The 18,413-nt window shown below is 40.1% G+C and overlaps 1 protein-coding gene across 2 annotated transcripts in view; it reads left to right on the forward strand.

Annotated features, from left to right (window-relative positions):
- Positions 1 to 18,318, forward strand: part of igsf21a (immunoglobin superfamily, member 21a) — a 188,064-nt gene extending 169,746 nt beyond the window's left edge. The window contains exons 7-10 of one of the 2 annotated variants that reach the window (XM_022192610.2): positions 4,884 to 4,984; positions 6,714 to 6,906; positions 10,278 to 10,316; positions 15,779 to 18,318. In XM_022192610.2, coding sequence (XP_022048302.1) covers positions 4,884 to 4,984; positions 6,714 to 6,906; positions 10,278 to 10,316; positions 15,779 to 15,855 — 410 coding nt within the window. In that variant the 3' untranslated portion in view covers positions 15,856 to 18,318. The remainder of the gene's footprint in view (positions 1 to 4,883; positions 4,985 to 6,713; positions 6,907 to 10,277; positions 10,317 to 15,778) is intronic. The other variant, XM_022192611.2, reaches the window with a different exon arrangement.
- The last annotated feature ends 95 nt before the right edge of the window (positions 18,319 to 18,413 follow it).

The following is an 18,413-nucleotide window of genomic DNA, read 5'->3' on the forward strand; positions in this document are numbered from 1 at the left end:
CTTTTAAGATCATTCCCTTACAAATTATTGTTTGAGAAAAAAAGAAACAGAAGTTTTAGATTTTGAAGTCTCATTTCCCCACGGTTTGTCTGCCAAGAGGACTTCTTGCCAGAATCCCTGTATGTATGTGGGTAAATAGGTTATATCTACAGAGTCTCAATTAGTGAAGAATGGACACTCCTTTCTGTTGTACCTTTTAAATCCGTTTTCAGCTCAGACTGACAAGGAGAGTAAACTTTTTTAGAAAACTATTTGTAGAAAAGGCCAAAGGACTCGGCGTCTATTGTTTGAATTAAAACAGACCATTCAAAAGTTTGGTGTCACTTTATTTTTGAAAGAAAATCTTTTTTTAATGACGATAACATTAAATTAGTCAGAATTAGACATTGTTAATGTGATAAATGACTATTTTATCTGGAAATGATAGATTTTTAATGGAATATCTGCATAGGGGTACAGAGGAACATTTCCAGCAACCATCACTCCTGTACATTGTGTTAGCTAATAGTGCTGAAAGGATAACTGATGATTGGAAAACCCTTGTGCAATTATGCTAGCACTTGAATAAAAGAGTGGGTTTTCATGGCAAACATGAAATCGTCTTGGTGGCCCCAAACTTTTGAACAGTAGTATTTATACACAACATTAAAACTACTGGCAGAACAAATGAATGATATTGGTCATCTCTTTAGGTTTAATCAATGTTGTTAGCAGGACATTGCACCCTGCCACACAGCAAAAACTGCTCAGGAATGGATCAAAAAACAAGAGTCAAAGCGCTGGCCTAACCTCCAGAATGCCTAGATATTAATCATAAGAGCCGAATCAAACACAATCCACGGACATGTTACCACGTAAGATGCCATATATACACACACACACACACACACACACACACACACACACACACACACACACACACACACACACACACATACATAAATATATGGATATATTCTTGTCAGTGAATGCTTTTAAACTGCCACATCAAGATCCATTGTTTTGAATCTCAGTCCTAAGCCTAAGGATTCCTGCTGAAGAGATAAGTCTCATTTTTAAGATAGATCATGTTTTAGAAACACTTGCAGTTTTTAATTGCAGTGTTGCTCAACAAGATAAATGCATTTGTCTGGTGCTATTTTCAGCTGTGTATGTATGTATAGGCAGTCAGTGGAGTATTTATGGCAGCAGGAAGGTGGATGAGAGATTGAACCAAAATATATTACAGTGACCATGTTAATCATCAAAGCAACATTGGAACTCTTTGATGTGTTTTATTTATTTATTTGTTTTTGGATAGTAATAGAGGTCTGAGACACAAAGAAATAATGTATGTTATATCAGGCTTTGACACATTATTTGTCAGTAGGGACAATTTATTTTTGGCTTTTAATGGAATTCACTGTTATTAAGAGAAATATCAAATATTGCCAATCTTATCCTTTAAAATAATCCAGTGTCTAAAAAAGGCCTTTGGCCCTTATTGTCACAATTGGCATCGTCACTTTTTCAAATGGGAATATCTTGTATCATAAAATTGTCTTTCAAAATGTAATAACTGTCACCCTCATATCCCAAGTGAATGGAAATATATTATATCATATGCAAGAGGGCGACAGCAGCATGAGTTGATGCTATAATGTCATGATCTGTCGTTTCAAGACAAAGTATTGCAGTAGGGATTCTAACAGCTCTTTGCCTTTTTCACATGTTGTTGATAAAACAGATGACACACCCTGAGGGGAATGGGCCCTGTGAAACTCATGCTAAATGTCAAAGGCGCTAATGTTTTGACAAGCCTTTCTCTCTGCTGTGTTTGAAGTCATTAATTTATCACTACCTTTGTTCTTTTAAAAAGATGGAAGGAGCATCACCAGACATCCATTTTCCCCCACCAGCTAAAGAAAAGAGAACAGAAAATGTGCATTTGTTGATTCTAATTAGAGCACACTTGAAATTCAAAGCACTCACAGTCCTCCTTGGGGCTGGATCCTTCTTGAATTGGAATAGTATTTTTTTTAGGTAATATGGTTGTGATTCAGGTCCAAGGTTATGTTGATTTGGCTCATAACATATATGAAATGGCACACAATTTTTTCAAGTATTTCAGCACCACGTAGCTCTTATTCAATATGACTGTAAAACAGCTCATCTAAGGTTTCCCATCACTTACATACCCAATTCATTTATATTATGTAGCTGTAACTGGATAATTGCACTCACACACGCACACCCTCTTGCTTCTCTCAGATGTGTTTGGTCAGGAAATGAAAGGGAGATCTTTTCAGTGCTCATAAGTAATAAATCTTTCATAGATTTAATATCATCACAAGAGACACAGCAACAGTCTGACAATTGACCAATGTTGTATCACTCCTCATGAATATTCATAAATGGCTCTGTGCTCACCGTTCAAATGGAAGTGAACCTGGTGCTGCACCTCAGGAGTCTAAAAACAGAGCTTCACCTCTATGAGATCCTCATTGTATTCATGGACATCAGCTCATTCTTGAGCAGTGCATCTTAATAATTAAAAGAAGTTCTTTGTTTTGGATTTAGGTGAGGTAGGCTGTTTATTATTCAACATCATTAGACAAGTGATGGAGTTCATATTTCAGACAGTGTGCAGCACTGAGAAGAGATCCAGACATCTTCACACCTCCCAGTCTTTGCTTTGCCAGACCGTGATAATCAAAGAGCAGATGCTCAATTTCAGGAAAGCGTCTGTGATCTCTGTGTGTGCGCGCATGTGTGTATTTGCAGGAGATTGTGTGTGTATGCATATATGTGGATATTTGAATTAGAATTTCTCTATGCATGTCTTTGTCTGTTTGCCCGTGTGAATATAGATTTGTGGTGTGTGCCTTGTATGTTATTTTTGTCTGTGTTCACCTGCAGCTTAGTTCTGTATTCATCAGTCTGCCTTATCTCTGTGTTTTGGGTCACCTAGAGTAGCATGTTAGTTGAATCCGTGAAGACATTACACAGGGTCTGATTCAACACGATAGAACAGTCCATCTGTCAGTCAGGCCTTTTAAATTCAGTTGCATGCCTCTCCAGCTTCTCTTTTTCAGCAGAACCAGTCACCCAGCTAATGCGACAGGTTCCCGTCAATTGCTTAAGTCTGTTGTGCAGCTGGGCAGACCTGTTGATGTCTTGGCTTGGTATTAAAGCACACCTGATGCAGTGTGCGCAGTTGTTTTTCCAGGGGGCATGTGTATTCTCTGACCTCTGCTGAAGTGATAACGGTTCTTACTTGAAAACTGAAGAAGTTGGGGCCTTAGGTGAGGGTCTCATGAGACCATGGCTCAGTTCCCCTGTGATGCCCTCACCCGAGACAGACTGTGTCATGTCGATCACACTGCATGCTCTCCTAATCAAAGGTGGTGACGTAGGACGCCAACTGTCACTGTTGGAGCAAATCCCAGAAATCAGCCATCATTTTCCCAGCCATATGCCTTGCAAACTCTGTGACGCCACGACACCAGTATTTAAAAATACCCTTCCGTTAGTGTGTAGCAGGGGAAAGATAGTGCTCCACACAGTCATGCCAAAGCTAGCCTGTGAAATGCCATCCATGTTCGGCATGAGATGGAACACTTACCCATGTCAAACTGCTCACATGATGTCTTCGGTTGGGTTGCCAGTGTAAATATGTGAACATTTTCCCTGGATCTTAAAAAAAGACAGTTAACATTGCCAAAGTTTATTTCTGGACTTCCTATGAGTTTGTACCGCTGTGCATTGATTTTCCAGACAAATAAATCACTTTACACAGACTAGCAAATTGTCAAGTGGTGCTGAAATCTTTGAGAAAATGTGAATATATCCTGTTTCCCTCATTTTTATTACATGAATTCTCTGTAACCATTTCAAGCAATTCAATGGCTTTTTCCTCCGTTTTATATGAGGTTCCCTAGAGGGGATGTTGTACATGGACAATCCTATTTACAGATATGATAGTGTAAGTCCTAATCCATTAGTCTGATACAGGCTTGTAGTCAATGACTGCCTAAGAAAACACTGTGATTCATTAGCCACAGTGGATAGTTTGTGGCCAGATTAATAGCTAAAACCCTAGGTCATTTGTCTGTTTATTTATTCATCCTTTAGTTTAGCTCATCAATGAAAACAAATGCTCAGCATGATTTATATTAAGAGTTCAAACCAGATTAACTGTAGAATACCTAGGGTGTTCAGCCATTACTGATAGGATGCCCTTAACTTGAGCCTCATCGCATGTGCTGCTCACTCCAATTGTTTAACATATGGAGCCACACAGCGTGCAAAGCAGTTATCTTTAGGGGAATTGTTAATCATCACAAGTCATGTAGAACCTGCTCATCCTGGCCTAATGCAGTGTACTGTGCAGTTTAGCTGTAATGAAATGACTTACCTCTTTATAACATTATGCAAATCACTCATTTTATCTCAACACAACATGCACAGGACAATCACTGTCCCCTCACAATTTCATAACATGAGAATCTGCCTGCTCCCTCTCCTACTCACGCCCCATTGTTTTAGATGGTCCAATGAAAGCCATCTGGGGGCTGCTGTCCACACCAAGACAAGGGAATTAGCTCTCCGAGTGTCCCTTATCTCACTGCCTCCACACTCCACCCGTTGCACTCCCATTCTCCTCTAGTAATGAGCATCTACCCAATTTAGTTCCTTTTCTCTCCAAAGGGGAATAAATCCAGCACAGTCCTTTGGATGAAAGAACCTGCAGGTCCCTCGCCTCTCGCCCCGTGACCTTAATTTACAGGAAATTGTATTTGTCTCTCTCCCTCTGCGACAAAACAGGTGTCCGGCAGGATTAGTTTTCCATGCTCAGTACGATGACCTTTGTCTCTTTGTGGGGTTTTTTCTTCTCTTTGCAGCTGCTCCTAAGGGTCCTAAACTCTTGATGTCCCCCAGTAGGGCAAAGGTAGGGGACACAGTGCGAATCACTGTGCAAGGATTCCAGGTAGGATCGCCTGGGGTAAGTGCATGGGGTTTTAATAAAATGAAGTATCAAGACACTGGTACACATGTGCAGTCAAGGCGGTCCTGACTAAGGCAAATAAACTTGACACCAAAATGAATAAACTAAGATGTAAATTTGTTTATGAATGACTAAGGTTAAGCAGGCACCAACATCCAACATCCTTATCCAACTATGCAGCAAAAAATGAGCCATGTCCCAGGCAAGATTTGCCTGTGGACGGTCCTGATCTCCAGGCAGCTGGAGTCAGTCAGGTGAAGAGAATCTCTAATCCTGATATATAGAACATGCTAATGACCCACAGCACAAATCTCCTTTGTTGCTTCCCAGTCACTGCTTCATGAATCTATTGGAATTACAAGTCCAATTTTGTGTTTGATTTTATTTCAATTTTTTTCTCAACTAGATTCTGCATTGTTGTTGGCTTAGCACAATAAGCTATTGACTGCACATGTGTTTATGTGATCTTGGAATTCTTTTAAAGCTTTTCTTTGAACAGGGTTAAGATTGGTTATTATAAACAGGCCTGACTGTGGCATACAGCCAGTCGGGCCCTTTGGCATCGTAGGCATCAGTGCGTGCAGATTGATCAGAAAGCAAATTCCCCTTATCCTTCTGTGGACCTAGGCTTTAGGGTTTCACAAGCGGATAAGATTGTGTGCCAAGACTGATAATTTTGCATCCCAGATTTCTGGTAAAGTAAGATGTTCCCTTTGGGATGTTGTTGTGGATGATATTATTACAGTGGGATTTTTGTTATGCATTTCTCTTTTTTTGTTGCTTTATGAATGACTTACTTAAAATATGTATTCATCAAATTCTGCTTTTTTGCTCTTAAGGGCAGTTTTACACCAAGCCATGTGTCAGTTTATTTGAACTGTGAACAAAAAGTGCTTGAAACATTTATATTTTGTTTAAACTTCGGTGCATGCCAACCAACAAGTGCACCACTGCTTACCTCAAGGATTCCAGAGTTCAGTCTTGAAATGATGGACGCTGCTGTTGACATTTAATACTATGACCTCCCTTCTGTGTGAAAAAAACATGACAGAGGGGCAAACTGCAGTCTGGATGGATGAACAGCTAAAGTTAAACAAGCTGCAGTTGTTGCTTTGGTTTGATTCACTCCACTTTTCAAGAATTTGCCAAGTACACTCACTCTTTGTGAGTTGATTCACCTCTGTGCTAAATCTGTGTGTAAAAATTAATGAGATCGATAGTTACTTATTTTTTATCACAGTAAGACAGAACACATTAATGACCTTGAACCCACACTTCTCCAAAGATGAGGTCATTTTCTTGTTTTACCGGATCATTGAGATCAGACCTCCAGTGTCATCTAATTTAGCCATTTATTGAGAAATCAATCAGTCCAATCAATAAACAAGTAAAGTTTGATTTAGAAATAGATATGAAATGTCTTTTGTACCTCTGATTGTCCAGTGATATGATTTTTCCTTTGACGATGCAAGGCCAAAGTGCTGGAAAGTCCTAACTGGAAAAAAACTGTTGTAAAGTGAAGTGTTGATTATTAATGCATGTTGTTAACTTGCTGTTGCATTAGGGGAAAATTGGAGCTTGTATTATTCATGTAGGCTTTGCTCTTAATCTCTTGGCTGAGACTCACACACTTTCTCTGCGCTGCCCTTTCAACACCCCTCCTCCTTTCCCTCTCTTTTCTCCCCAATTTCCTCCCCCACTCTCCCTCCCATCTGGGTGCTGATAGAATGAGGTTTTCCCTGAACCTCTCTTCACCTGGACGCGGGTCGGGGGCCGACTGCTGGACGGCAGCACCGAGCGGGAGGGGAAGGAGCTGATTCTGGAGAGAGTGCCGGCCGAGCTCAACGGCTCGATGTATCGCTGCACGGCCCAGAATCCTCTGGGTTCCACAGATACGCACACTCGCCTCATAGTCTTTGGTACGTATGCTTTGCTCTGCAACACACTGCCGCCTTGTTCTGAAGTGGCTACTACAGCAGCAGTTAAAAAGAAATTGCATTTAAGCTTGATTAATTATTTAGAAGACAATGAATATGAAACATTTTTTTTTAGAACCATACAACTTGGTTCCACAAGAATTATCTGGAACACTTATACAATTACACAGTTAAATGTCACAGAAAATTGCATAATTCTACAAAATTCATCTCATGTATCTACAGTATCTTTGAAAAATACTTAGGAGATTTATGTGACCGCTTTTAGGTATGAATCATTAATGCAACTAAGTGTGTGATTAATAAGAGATTGTATCCCTAATTGGCTCAACAACACATTCTTTTTAAGGCAGCACTTAGTGAGACTAACTCCAGCTAGAGACTTAGCGCATATTCCATTAATGGCGTGCCCTATGTTGTTTTTCACTTAAACACCAAAAACTAAGCGTGGCATCAAAGGCCTATGATAAAATCAAAGAATTTTTGTTGTTGACAGTGTAAGAAAAAGCTCTTTGTTCGATGGCCAAGCCAAAGGAACATGTTCACGAGAAACAGAAAATCCTTCATTTACTGGTGTAGATGTAGTAGCTGGATTTATCACAGGATCCTGTTCTATCCGTGTGTATTCCTTCTCTGGCACTGTTCACTCTACACACTCTTGTTCCTGACTTCATTCATGATGAGAGTTTTAATCAGAATTCTTCTGTTATATTCTGTTAACAGCACTTCAATGTGATGGCAGCCTGACATGTTAAAATATGAGTCACTTCTTTGTGAAAATCACAACTGCATACTACTTGTATGCAGTTGATATAACTGCACAGTAAAACACAGCGATAGCACACAAACAGTCAAGTATGTGTACATTATTTGTATTAGAAAAATCCTTTATTCTGTCCAATGAATTCTGAAACTGAAGATATTAGGGGATTGATTTGTGACCTCACACTCACAATGGTCTTTAATTTAGACTTCAACAACAAAATAAGAAAAGAAATCAGAGAGCACAGTGCTCTACCAAGGCTGTTCAGTTGTGTCATTTCTGATGGCTGAAATCTTGAAAAACTTTGTGGCAGAAATCACGACACTATAGAATGTGGGCATTTAATATAGATGTACCCACAAACAAAACGACCTTACACTGAGCACAGGCGTGTGCTATGCATGTGTACGTTATGTACGGATTCTGAATTCTGTGACCTTAATATGTAGCGGCAGTGGGAACTGGGACTTGGAAACACCACCACAATTTAATCAACTGTGTCTTGTATCGTTTCCAACAGATAAGTCCCGATCAGTGGTTGTATTGTAGCAGCATCACAATCATGTGATTGTCTGCAGGCAGCTGACGTAGTGTTCACTTGTTGTCATAGCGCTGTGCTGCTATCTCGCAATGATACAGAATTCTTTAACAAGTATGTGGATCCACATTATAAGCCACAAAACTGCCAAATTATAATCAGTTAGTCCTTGTGTCATTTCTGACCTTCACTGAAAATTTCATCCAAATCCCTTCATCTATTTTGAGTCATGTTGCTATCAGACAGACAGACAGACAGACAGACAGACAGACGGACAAACAGATGGACAAACGTACACCGATCGTGACATAACTCTGCCGATCCTTGGTGGAGGAGTAAATCTTAAATTCCATCATTAATGCAGCCTGTAAAGGAACTGAACACTTCTCCATTGATGCCATTATTTTCTACCGTCACCGGTGCCGCTAATCCCTCTTGTATACTCTGTCATGTTGGAATAGAGCCAGTCTGAAACTAATGTTTTATGGCCCAGATGACTACAGATAGATAAAGCCATCAGTGTTACACATTCCTTGGGTGAAGAGGTTTTCATCGCTTCTACTATGCAGAACTTAAGTCACGCATGAAAAACAGGGACTTTTTTTCAAAGTGCAGAAATATGTGGCATGAGCACACATGCGTTTCAGCCTTGGAGTGAGCTATTAGCATAAATCAGGTTGACACCATTTTTGTACTTGAGTGATTCTGAAACAAAGGATGTTGTATCCATCTTTTTTCAATATATTTATATATCCAACTGCACTATCCATGAAACACTCCTGTGAGCGGGGTTTGAAGTATGTCACAAATGTACAAATTACTGGGCGGATCTAATAAGAACCCACTTTAAGGGGAAAGTGCCACTTTAGGGAGGCGTTACCTTGGGAGGCGTTGTGCTAGGAAGAGCACTAATGTCTATTTAACATCCTGATGCATCCTCAGGTGTCATCGGCTACGTGCCTAGTATGGCCCATCTGTCTGCTTGCTCCTTGTAGATTGCTTCCACTCACGCTTAGGGGAAGTAAATGGTGATTAAGTGACCTTGGCACCATCCCCTGTGGCCTTGAGATGAGACACGTCTCCCTCTGCGCCGTAGGTGAGGAGATAGGAGTATTTGGGGGCTCTGCTCACTTTGCCAAGTGTACAATATACATCATCAGGAATAATAGAGTATAATGACGTCTTGGTATAGAGACTCTCCACTGACGATGAGCAGCGCTCACGTCTTGATGATGTACATCTTTAGCCACCCTCAGTGATAATATCCTCAGCGATTACTGTGAAGGAGTGAGTCAGCAGAAGTGAGAATCCAGGCAGTGACAAACACACAGGCACCTGAACTGCGCACACATGCAAAGGCACACAGATATGTATGCTTATGCAAATGTGCAGGAGCAGGCAAACACAAGCGTGCATATGGAGAGTGCACACACTAATTTCTCTGGGGCCTCTCAGAGGAGCTGCAATGTTAATGCAGTTGCAATGAGACCAGGAAAGTTTCACGCTGTGCTGTTATGTAGCTTCCACCTGCTCATATACAGTTGAACATCCAAAAATAGCTCATAAAGTGGAATTTAGGAGTGTTGCTAATACTCTGCAAACCCTCTTGCTCCCTCTTTTGCAATTACTTTATCCCCGTGAGAGCATTGAAAACACATCGCCGGAGTGTATTGTGCAAGCTAGACATCGGTTCTACTTATTAAAGGTGAACATCTTATGCAGACTGTTTGGCCACAGCTGTAGTTCTGTGGTCTCACTGCTGCTAAAAGTGTCCTGCTTGCTCTGTTTCAGTGCTCTGTGTTCCCAGGTCCATTAACAGAGCCAGTCTCTTCTCTTCTCTCTGGGGATGTGCCATTTAGCATGGGCTTCAGGAACTTTGGAGTTCAGCTTCATTAGAAAGCCACAACCTCTGTCAGAGATTACTAGTTTTTTCCTCTGTCTTTCTTCTTATGCCCTTTATTCTCAGATTCACTTTATCCTTCAATCACCCAGGAACTAACTGCCTCTGGAACAACTACAGTGTTTGATTTTTTTTCTTCTTCTCTCCAACAGAAAATCCAAGTATGATGAAAAACACACAGAATCAGAACAGTAAGTATTTTAGCCACAGAGTTTTGAGGGTGTGTTTGTTTTCAACATAATACTTCCGATTCCCACCGCATCACTTGATCATCATATTTCCAGAGATGCTGTTTGAGAACAAAATGTGACACTGTAGTCTGTTCAGTCGGAAAGTGTGTGAGGAAATCTGGCACTGATCAAAGCAGCAAATTCTTCAGGAGACTGTGGTTTCGACATTCACAGTATTGACAGGTGGATGTTTTTGATTCTGTCCTGAATGCTTTGCCCCAGATAGACTCAGTGAGAGTGATTCAGTCAGGATTAATCTTTGCCGATGTTCAGAAGCAGCAAGCCTCTTCCAATGACTAACCGTGCCTGTCACTTTTGGTTGAGTGTGAGATTATTGGTGTTTCATATGTGCAGTGGTGGCTCATTTGCGGCTTCTGAGATTATCATATGTAAAGATGAGGGATTGTCAGGAGAAGCCGCAGGGCTGTGACAACATCCTCTCCATCTCTCCCATTCTTCTTGTCTTTCCCTCTCTCCTTCTACCACAATCTTTATGTTTCTCTTTCCTTTCCTCTCCTCTGACTTTTATACTCACTTTCCATCTCCCACAGCCAGCCTCTCTTGCCGCATCTTCCATTTCTGCTTGCTCTTTTCCTTTTGTCACTACCTAATTTCCCTCCCTGTGACTTATTCTGTTTTTCCCTCCTTCCATCATATTTATTTTTCATACTTTCCTCCAGCCTCGCATTCCGCGATTTTGATGCAGATTTTCTGTCACACAGACCTTATGGATAGTTCAGATTATTCAATAGTGCTCTATATAAATACATATATATATATATATATATATATATATATATATATATATATATATATGGACTTCCAAGTAACTCAGTGCTCCACAGGACTAAAATGAGTGTGACTCTGTTGAAAAAGCAGCCAGAGTTCAGATAAAGAGGTAAGAATGATGAGTAAGAGCTCATGCAGATTCATTTGTATAAGCAAGACTCCTTTCCTCCAAACTCAATAAATGTTACTGTGTAATCAAATACAGCAGCATGTGTACATAGATCTGCCTAAGAATGCAGTTATTAGTTACTGGTGAACATATCCTCAATGCTGTTGTGTGAAATACATCAGCAATGAGCACTACGCATAAATGGTCATTTCTGTTACAATTCAGAATCAATTAAGAATCAATAAAGCGCCTGTATTATAATAATTTCCTGCAGTCAGGTGCTGTTGATGAACTGGAAAATGTATTTGAGTGGCGTAATTGCCAAGTGTATAATCACTAGTGCATGTGTGTGACGGCCATGTTTGTCCCCGCACACAGACAACCTTTCCAAGCAGATGGCAAGCGTGGCTGTCTTTAAACTGACCCACCCATGTCACGCGAAATATGATCAGCATGGCAGTCTCACATAGACTCTGTTCCTGTTTCCTACCTCAGAAACATTGCCTTATTTGTCCTCACGTACAATCAGTTTTTCTGTCTCTGGTCCGTTTGCCATTTGTCTCCCCCCCGTCTGCCTCTCCTTTTCCCTTCTCTGCTAGTCATATCTTAGGGATGCAAATGTGAGAATGCAAATGCTATGGTAAGCGCAGGAGCAGGTGTGTCACAGCAAGGACAGAATCAGGTCAGAATGGACGCGCCGACATGCCTTTCATGCAAGTCAAATTGGTGTACAACACGGCCCCAAGAGGTCATCTCACACGTGCCCGATGGCTTAATGGCTGAATACAGGACTCCACAGTATTGGTGCAAGTGAGAAGGAGCAACTCTGTCAGTCAGTCAGGGCTGTAGCAGACAAGAAACCTACACTTCCCAGGAGAGCGTATATTCATTCGTCTTTGTCTCCCACGCACCTTGTCAAGCTGCACCATGTGACAATGAACTGAATTTAACAGATGAGTGAAACTGAGGACAAAAACGTGACTTTTTTTTGCCACATAATACTGTACCTGTCAACCTAGTCTGGTGAAGGCGTCGAATGTTTAGGGCTGTCATCTTATTGTAGAAAATGAAACCTCTTGGCTGAGACACAGCTGTTTAATCATGAAACAGAATTCCTTACACTACCTTAAACACTCCTAACAAACATCCAGCTGGTGGACTTTGCACTCATTGAGTCAAAAATAGAGCTGCTATAAAAGACAGGAGCAACAATCAAGTAATCCGCATTTTATCGGTGATTTTCCACAGTGCCATGCAAAATTCTAATTTCAACCCTCATTTAGAGCAGAGGTCAGATCACAGACAGGAACCAGACTGGTAGGCTTACAAACAGATGTGTCACAGCCACTGTTAGAAATGTCAAGTAGGTTTATGAAGCCAGCAAACTGGACTTGAACCTTCTCTAGAGTCAACGTCTGCATTATGTCAGCTGACATTTTACTCATCTGAGGTATAGTCATCCTTTATTTTTTTTAAAAGAAGAAGGAGGAGAGAAAAGGGGAAAATATGTTGCCACAGAAATCAGTCCCAGTTGTCCAAAAAAAAAAAAAAAAAAAAAAAAGAATCAGGTTGGCAGAATTGCACTGAGGTCTGAGCCAAAAACTGAAGGCAAGCAGATGGCTGGGCGACTTGCATCTATGATTATAGACTGGAAGGGGACCTCAGATGATGATCTTATGGTTGGATGAGCCCATTACCAAATGAGATGAAGTACTTATTGAAAAGATCCAGTTGTTATTGTCTAATGTTGTATGACTTGCATATACAGAGCGGAATATGATGTATATGAAATGTCAGATTATATTGCCGTGCTGAGATTTACATTCATTAGAGAGTCATTCTGAATTGGCAGGACTGATTAATTTAAACAATGCTGCCAAACATACGATCCAACGGTTTGTGATCCAACACATAATAATACATTTAACATTTGTCAGCCGGTCCATCATTCAGACTCACTGGGCTGCTTTACCTGCCAGGTCTAACAACCACCAGATCCAATTTTGAATCTGGGTCCAGCCACACCCCAATGAGCTGCCCTTTTACTCACTTGTGATTACTGGTGTAGCCACAATCTTGGCACTATCTGGACAAACTGCTGGTTATGTCAGCAAAGGACAAACCCAGAGTCAGTCACAACGATCCTCCCACGTCAGCTGTTCAATAGTGCTCTCTATACGACATCCACAAGGGAGCTACGGAAAACTATCGCAGCACAAGGCTTGTGTCAATGCCGATCACATCTGTTTAATACCATATTCTGCTGTTGGCCTCAGAATGACACATGCAAATGTAGAAATAATTTAAAAGCACATTTCCTTTCACATAACATTGTTTTATGTAAGTATTCTTGAAATAGTAAAACCTAAAGGGTAGCTTAATATTTAACTAAAGTGCACCAAAGCCCACATAGAGACTTTTTTGAATGATGCTGCAGTGCTGCAACTTTACTGTATATTATTATCATGCACTTCAAAGAACCACACAGAGTAGATTTTCAATTAATGAATGCAGTGTATCCACAAACGGTTGCATTGCTGTCACTCACAGAGCAGAACGTCACTATACAGTTGCAATCAGATTTATTCAGCCCTCTTAACCTGCAAGATTTTCGAGTGATTTGCATAAAATTTAACGAAAACATGTCACCTAAAGCCTCAGTAAACAGTCAAAGTTTAATAATGCATATTTGAGTGATTTGGGAAACACAATGAACATAAAAGTGCTAAAAATAATCCATCCATCCATCCATCATCTATACACCACTTAATCTTCATTAGGGTCACAGGGGGCTGGAGTCTATCCCAGCTGACTGAGGATAAAGGGGACACCTGAACAGATTGCCAGTGGTGAAGGGCTACATCTACAGACAAACAATCACACTTACATTCACACCTACGTACAAATTAACCTCAGCATGTTTTTGGACTGTGGGAGTAAGATGGAGAACGTAGTGAAAACCCACACATTCACAAGGAGAACATACAAACTCTATGCAGAAAGATCCCGGGAAGGCTGGGAAGCGAACCGGGAATCTTCTAGCTGCAAGGTGAAAATGCTAACCACCAACCCACTGTGCTGCCCCGCTAAGAATAATAACAAATAAATAAAAATCTGCTATAAGGCAAGAAGCAAAATTATTCAACTCCCAAAGTCAGCATTAAATAAAGATATGCTTTGATCTCTGACCTCCAATAAACATTTCCTGGTAGTTCGGACACTTCTCTTTTAAATTGTTAGTCACTTCCTCGTGTGCAAAATCTTCCAGCTCACTAATTTTCTTTGGTTCCTGTGCTGCTGCTTTTTTATTTGAAAATCACTGATTTTCAAAGAGATTTCAGCCCTGAGACTGAGATAGCCAAGCAATTCCAGGAGCAATTTCTGAACCAAGCTTTGGTTGACTTGGACTTATACACGGGATCAAGGGCCTGGTATTTCAAAGAATCCACGATGACAGTCATGGTCAATTTTACCGCTTACTGCAGCAGCAAAACGCCCCTGCAACAGGACGGGCCCATCGCCATGCCTGACTCTGCTGGTGATGGTGTTCTTCTTGTCACATAGGCCTTTCCTCCTTATTTGTTCTTCTTTTTTGTAAGCCATTGCCTTTTTGGAGTAATAAGTTCTTCTTTTGGCTTTTGAGGAAGCTCCTTTGTCTTTGCCATGTTACACAGCTTGAACACCTGCAAAGATAGAATTTATGTCTGAGTCACAGCTGAAGCAAATTCTGTGTTGTTATACCTCCTAAAAGCTGAAATGTATTCTGCTATCCTTTTGTTGTCTTATTGCTATATTACTGTATTTCACAAATACCCTGCAGCTCAGAAAGTGCCCGTTACACATTTTCATTATTGATTTGATTATGTCACTCAACTCAAGTGTAATTTACACACATAATTTCTAAACCACCAGAAATGCTTTAATGTGAGAAACACTTTAAAACTCAGCAGGGCTGAACAGTGATTAATTGATGAATTGATTACAACCGTACCTCCTCTGACTTCTGAGAAATTTAAAGAGGAAATCTCTCTGTGTTGGAATAAAGTCTGTGTCTCAAAACTCCACCACTGCAAGTAAATGGAACTAGAATAACTTACCATACAAAACATTCTTTTACAAAGGTACGTTTATTGCAGTTATCTTATTGTATGTCATCAAGCAACCTAAAATCTGACTGATGAATGTTATGTAGTAAATGAAATAAGCTGCTTTTGTTTGTTTAGTTTTGTTTTGTTTTGTGATAGTTGCCATGGTCAGCTGCCGGCCTGGGTCGTACATTTTTATTAGTTTGACTGTTGTTTTATTAGAATAAAAGCAGAGTCCTTTGGTGGATTTAAAATATCATTCAAATGACTTCACAAAAATGTCTTTTTGTTTATTGTACATTTTGAGCACTGGCTTAATGCTGTACTAAAACAAGTACACAGTACTTTGAAACAACTAATGAAAAATGACCTTGATGAAATGATGATTAGAAGGCTGACTGTCTACTTTTTCCTTGCTTTTTTCTCTCTCGTCATTTTAGATGAAGCCTCTCGCACGGACGTGCTTGGACTGACGTGGATGGCAGTTGTCCTCACAGTAACAGTGGAACTGACGTGAAAGCTCTCACCCAAGACACTCTCACTCACCAACACACATACTTGCCCTTCTTACGTGACATCCACATATGCACACGGACGCACATACATGCACACATGCACACACGCACACACACTTTCCACAGTCCCGCAAGCCTTCTCCAGTCATCAACAGACCCTCCATACGTCAGTCGATCAGGAAACAGTGCCACCACATGATGGCACTTTCACTGTTTTTGTAACAAAATAATAACCAAGATAATGATATTAAAAGAATAACATGATGAACATGACAGTAACCACCCCCTATATAGCCCTGCCCAGTTACACCTTTTTTTGTTTCTTGTCCCACGTCTGCCTGTTGATCAATAAAATCAGTTGATTTGAAACGGAAAAGAAAAAAGCAGTTGGATTTTATTTTTGATGAGTCAAAATATCATTGGTGTTGACTGAAATGTGAAAAAAATGGAACTGGCTTAGACTGTGCCACCCTGTCAACCACAACCCAATGGTTACACGTCCTGGGATGCAACTGATTAGCAACAAGCTGATAAACCACGGGAGAACAAAAAAGGAAATAAAAAAAAACGTGCTCCAAGAGAACCTTCTTTTTTTATTATTAATATACAAGTTTCTTTTTTCCTGATGGCTTGGAATGTACAAGAGGATTTAAATGCATTGAGAAACTAGAAAAAAAATCTCATTTTTGAGTGTATTTTGTGTACATCAGTGTAAATACTGAAAAATAATTAAAAAATAAAGAAGCTATATGGGTTATGGCGAGGGACGGGTACCGAGATAGTTGGAGTTTACACTTCTCCACCTTTGTTTGTACTTCATTCAACACTGTTTTCAGAGATAATTCTTGGCTGAAAGGACGGAAACATTAACAGCCTTTCTGTTTCTCATTTGGGCTTTTTATATCTATATGGCAGGTCTCCAAGGACAGACTAAAAAAGTATCTAACATATGTCTGCTGTTTTGGGGTTGTGGTGCATGTGACGTTTGAAGATTCTTTCTCCTTTTGGTGTGTTGCTATGGACAGCACTGCAACTCATTGTCACTGGCCTGTAATCCAGTTATTTACTTGTGACATACTATCTTAAGTGACCTACATTGTGAACAATACGTAACTCTTACCCAGACATTTACAGTACTAGTAGGATCATTTTAGCCGCCATTCCAGGGAGGAGCTCACCTGAGGCAGCTTGTGTAAACAGGGTTGTTGCATTTGTTTCATTTCACCTGTATTAAAATGGAGAGATGATAAAACTCACAAGCCTTGACTTTACTTAAAACAGCATTCAACATCTTCCTGCCTCGTTTAATGCTGGGAACATGTAATATACAGTATGTAATACTGCACACACCTGCTAGACGTCATGGTTGCAGGACTTGTTTACAGTCTAATTCGATTCTAATCCCATCATATCAGGGAAATTTGAAAACAAAACCTATGCCAGGAGGTATACACTTGTATTATCAGAGACACGCTCCAAAAATTACTTTGAGATATTTCCAATTGTATTGTTCTCAACATTTCTTTTGGAGGAGATTGTGACATTGTCATTAACCCTTTACAGTCTCTCAGTGAAGGGTAGCTTAATGCAAAGTAATCCGGCGTTTTTTGGACTTCACAAGAATTGCAATTTAAGCTATTCTAAGGACACAACGTGTATTAAGGGATTAGGGTTTAAACCAGGTGGGAGGTAAGAGGGGAGATTTTTAAAGCTTAGTTGAATAGAAGGGATAGACCTATCCGTTTGGGATATCAGCTCACCTTGCCGAAGTACAATCCATATTCCTGTATTCCGGAGATGAGAGCTGCATAGCACAAACATTATTATCAGACAGTCATATGCGCTTCGAATTATTTTTTTATTTTTCCAGTGAGGGATGCAAAGGGCACAAATCCTTGTCCACCCACCATATAGCATTATAACTCGACTATCACTGTAATTTTTATTCAAGAGGCACTTCTGTGATTTTTGCATTTATCACTCACTCCACATCCTAAAGAGAAAAACAGGTCCGTTTCTGAATGCATTAGAATGTGCAAGGAGAATGTGAAAATTGTCTTTATATGACTTAATCATCACGCCAGAAGAAATGCACCATGACTGTGTGTGAGTGTATACGTATGTGATACTATTGTCCAAAGTAATTGTATGTATGAACACTTCATGTAACTTAAAATTCAGAACATTAGGTCAAAGCTGTCCTGGACCAAAATGATCCATCAGGCAATAAATGTGACGCTTTTAAATATGTGGCTTTATTACATTTTCTGTTCTATAGAAAGGAAGACACCCCTGTTCTCAGTTAGTCTCCTTATTTGGGTTTATTTGTGAGAAGACTGGATAACCCTTATGTATAACGTTTGAGCCACGGTAGTCTTATTGCCCCTATTTTTGTTTTCCTAACAAATCGATAAGTTAAAAATGTGATGGTGACACAATAAAAAAACTTTATTTTTTGTGTTTAATTGAGTACATCCCTCCCTGACATACCATGTCTCACTAATTTGCTTGGTTATTACAGGAAAAACCAGGAAACATCTGTTAAAAAATGTGGTACCTT

Source organism: Acanthochromis polyacanthus, chromosome 5 (assembly GCF_021347895.1).
Source record: "Acanthochromis polyacanthus isolate Apoly-LR-REF ecotype Palm Island chromosome 5, KAUST_Apoly_ChrSc, whole genome shotgun sequence".
Lineage (NCBI taxonomy): Eukaryota > Metazoa > Chordata > Actinopteri > Pomacentridae > Acanthochromis > Acanthochromis polyacanthus.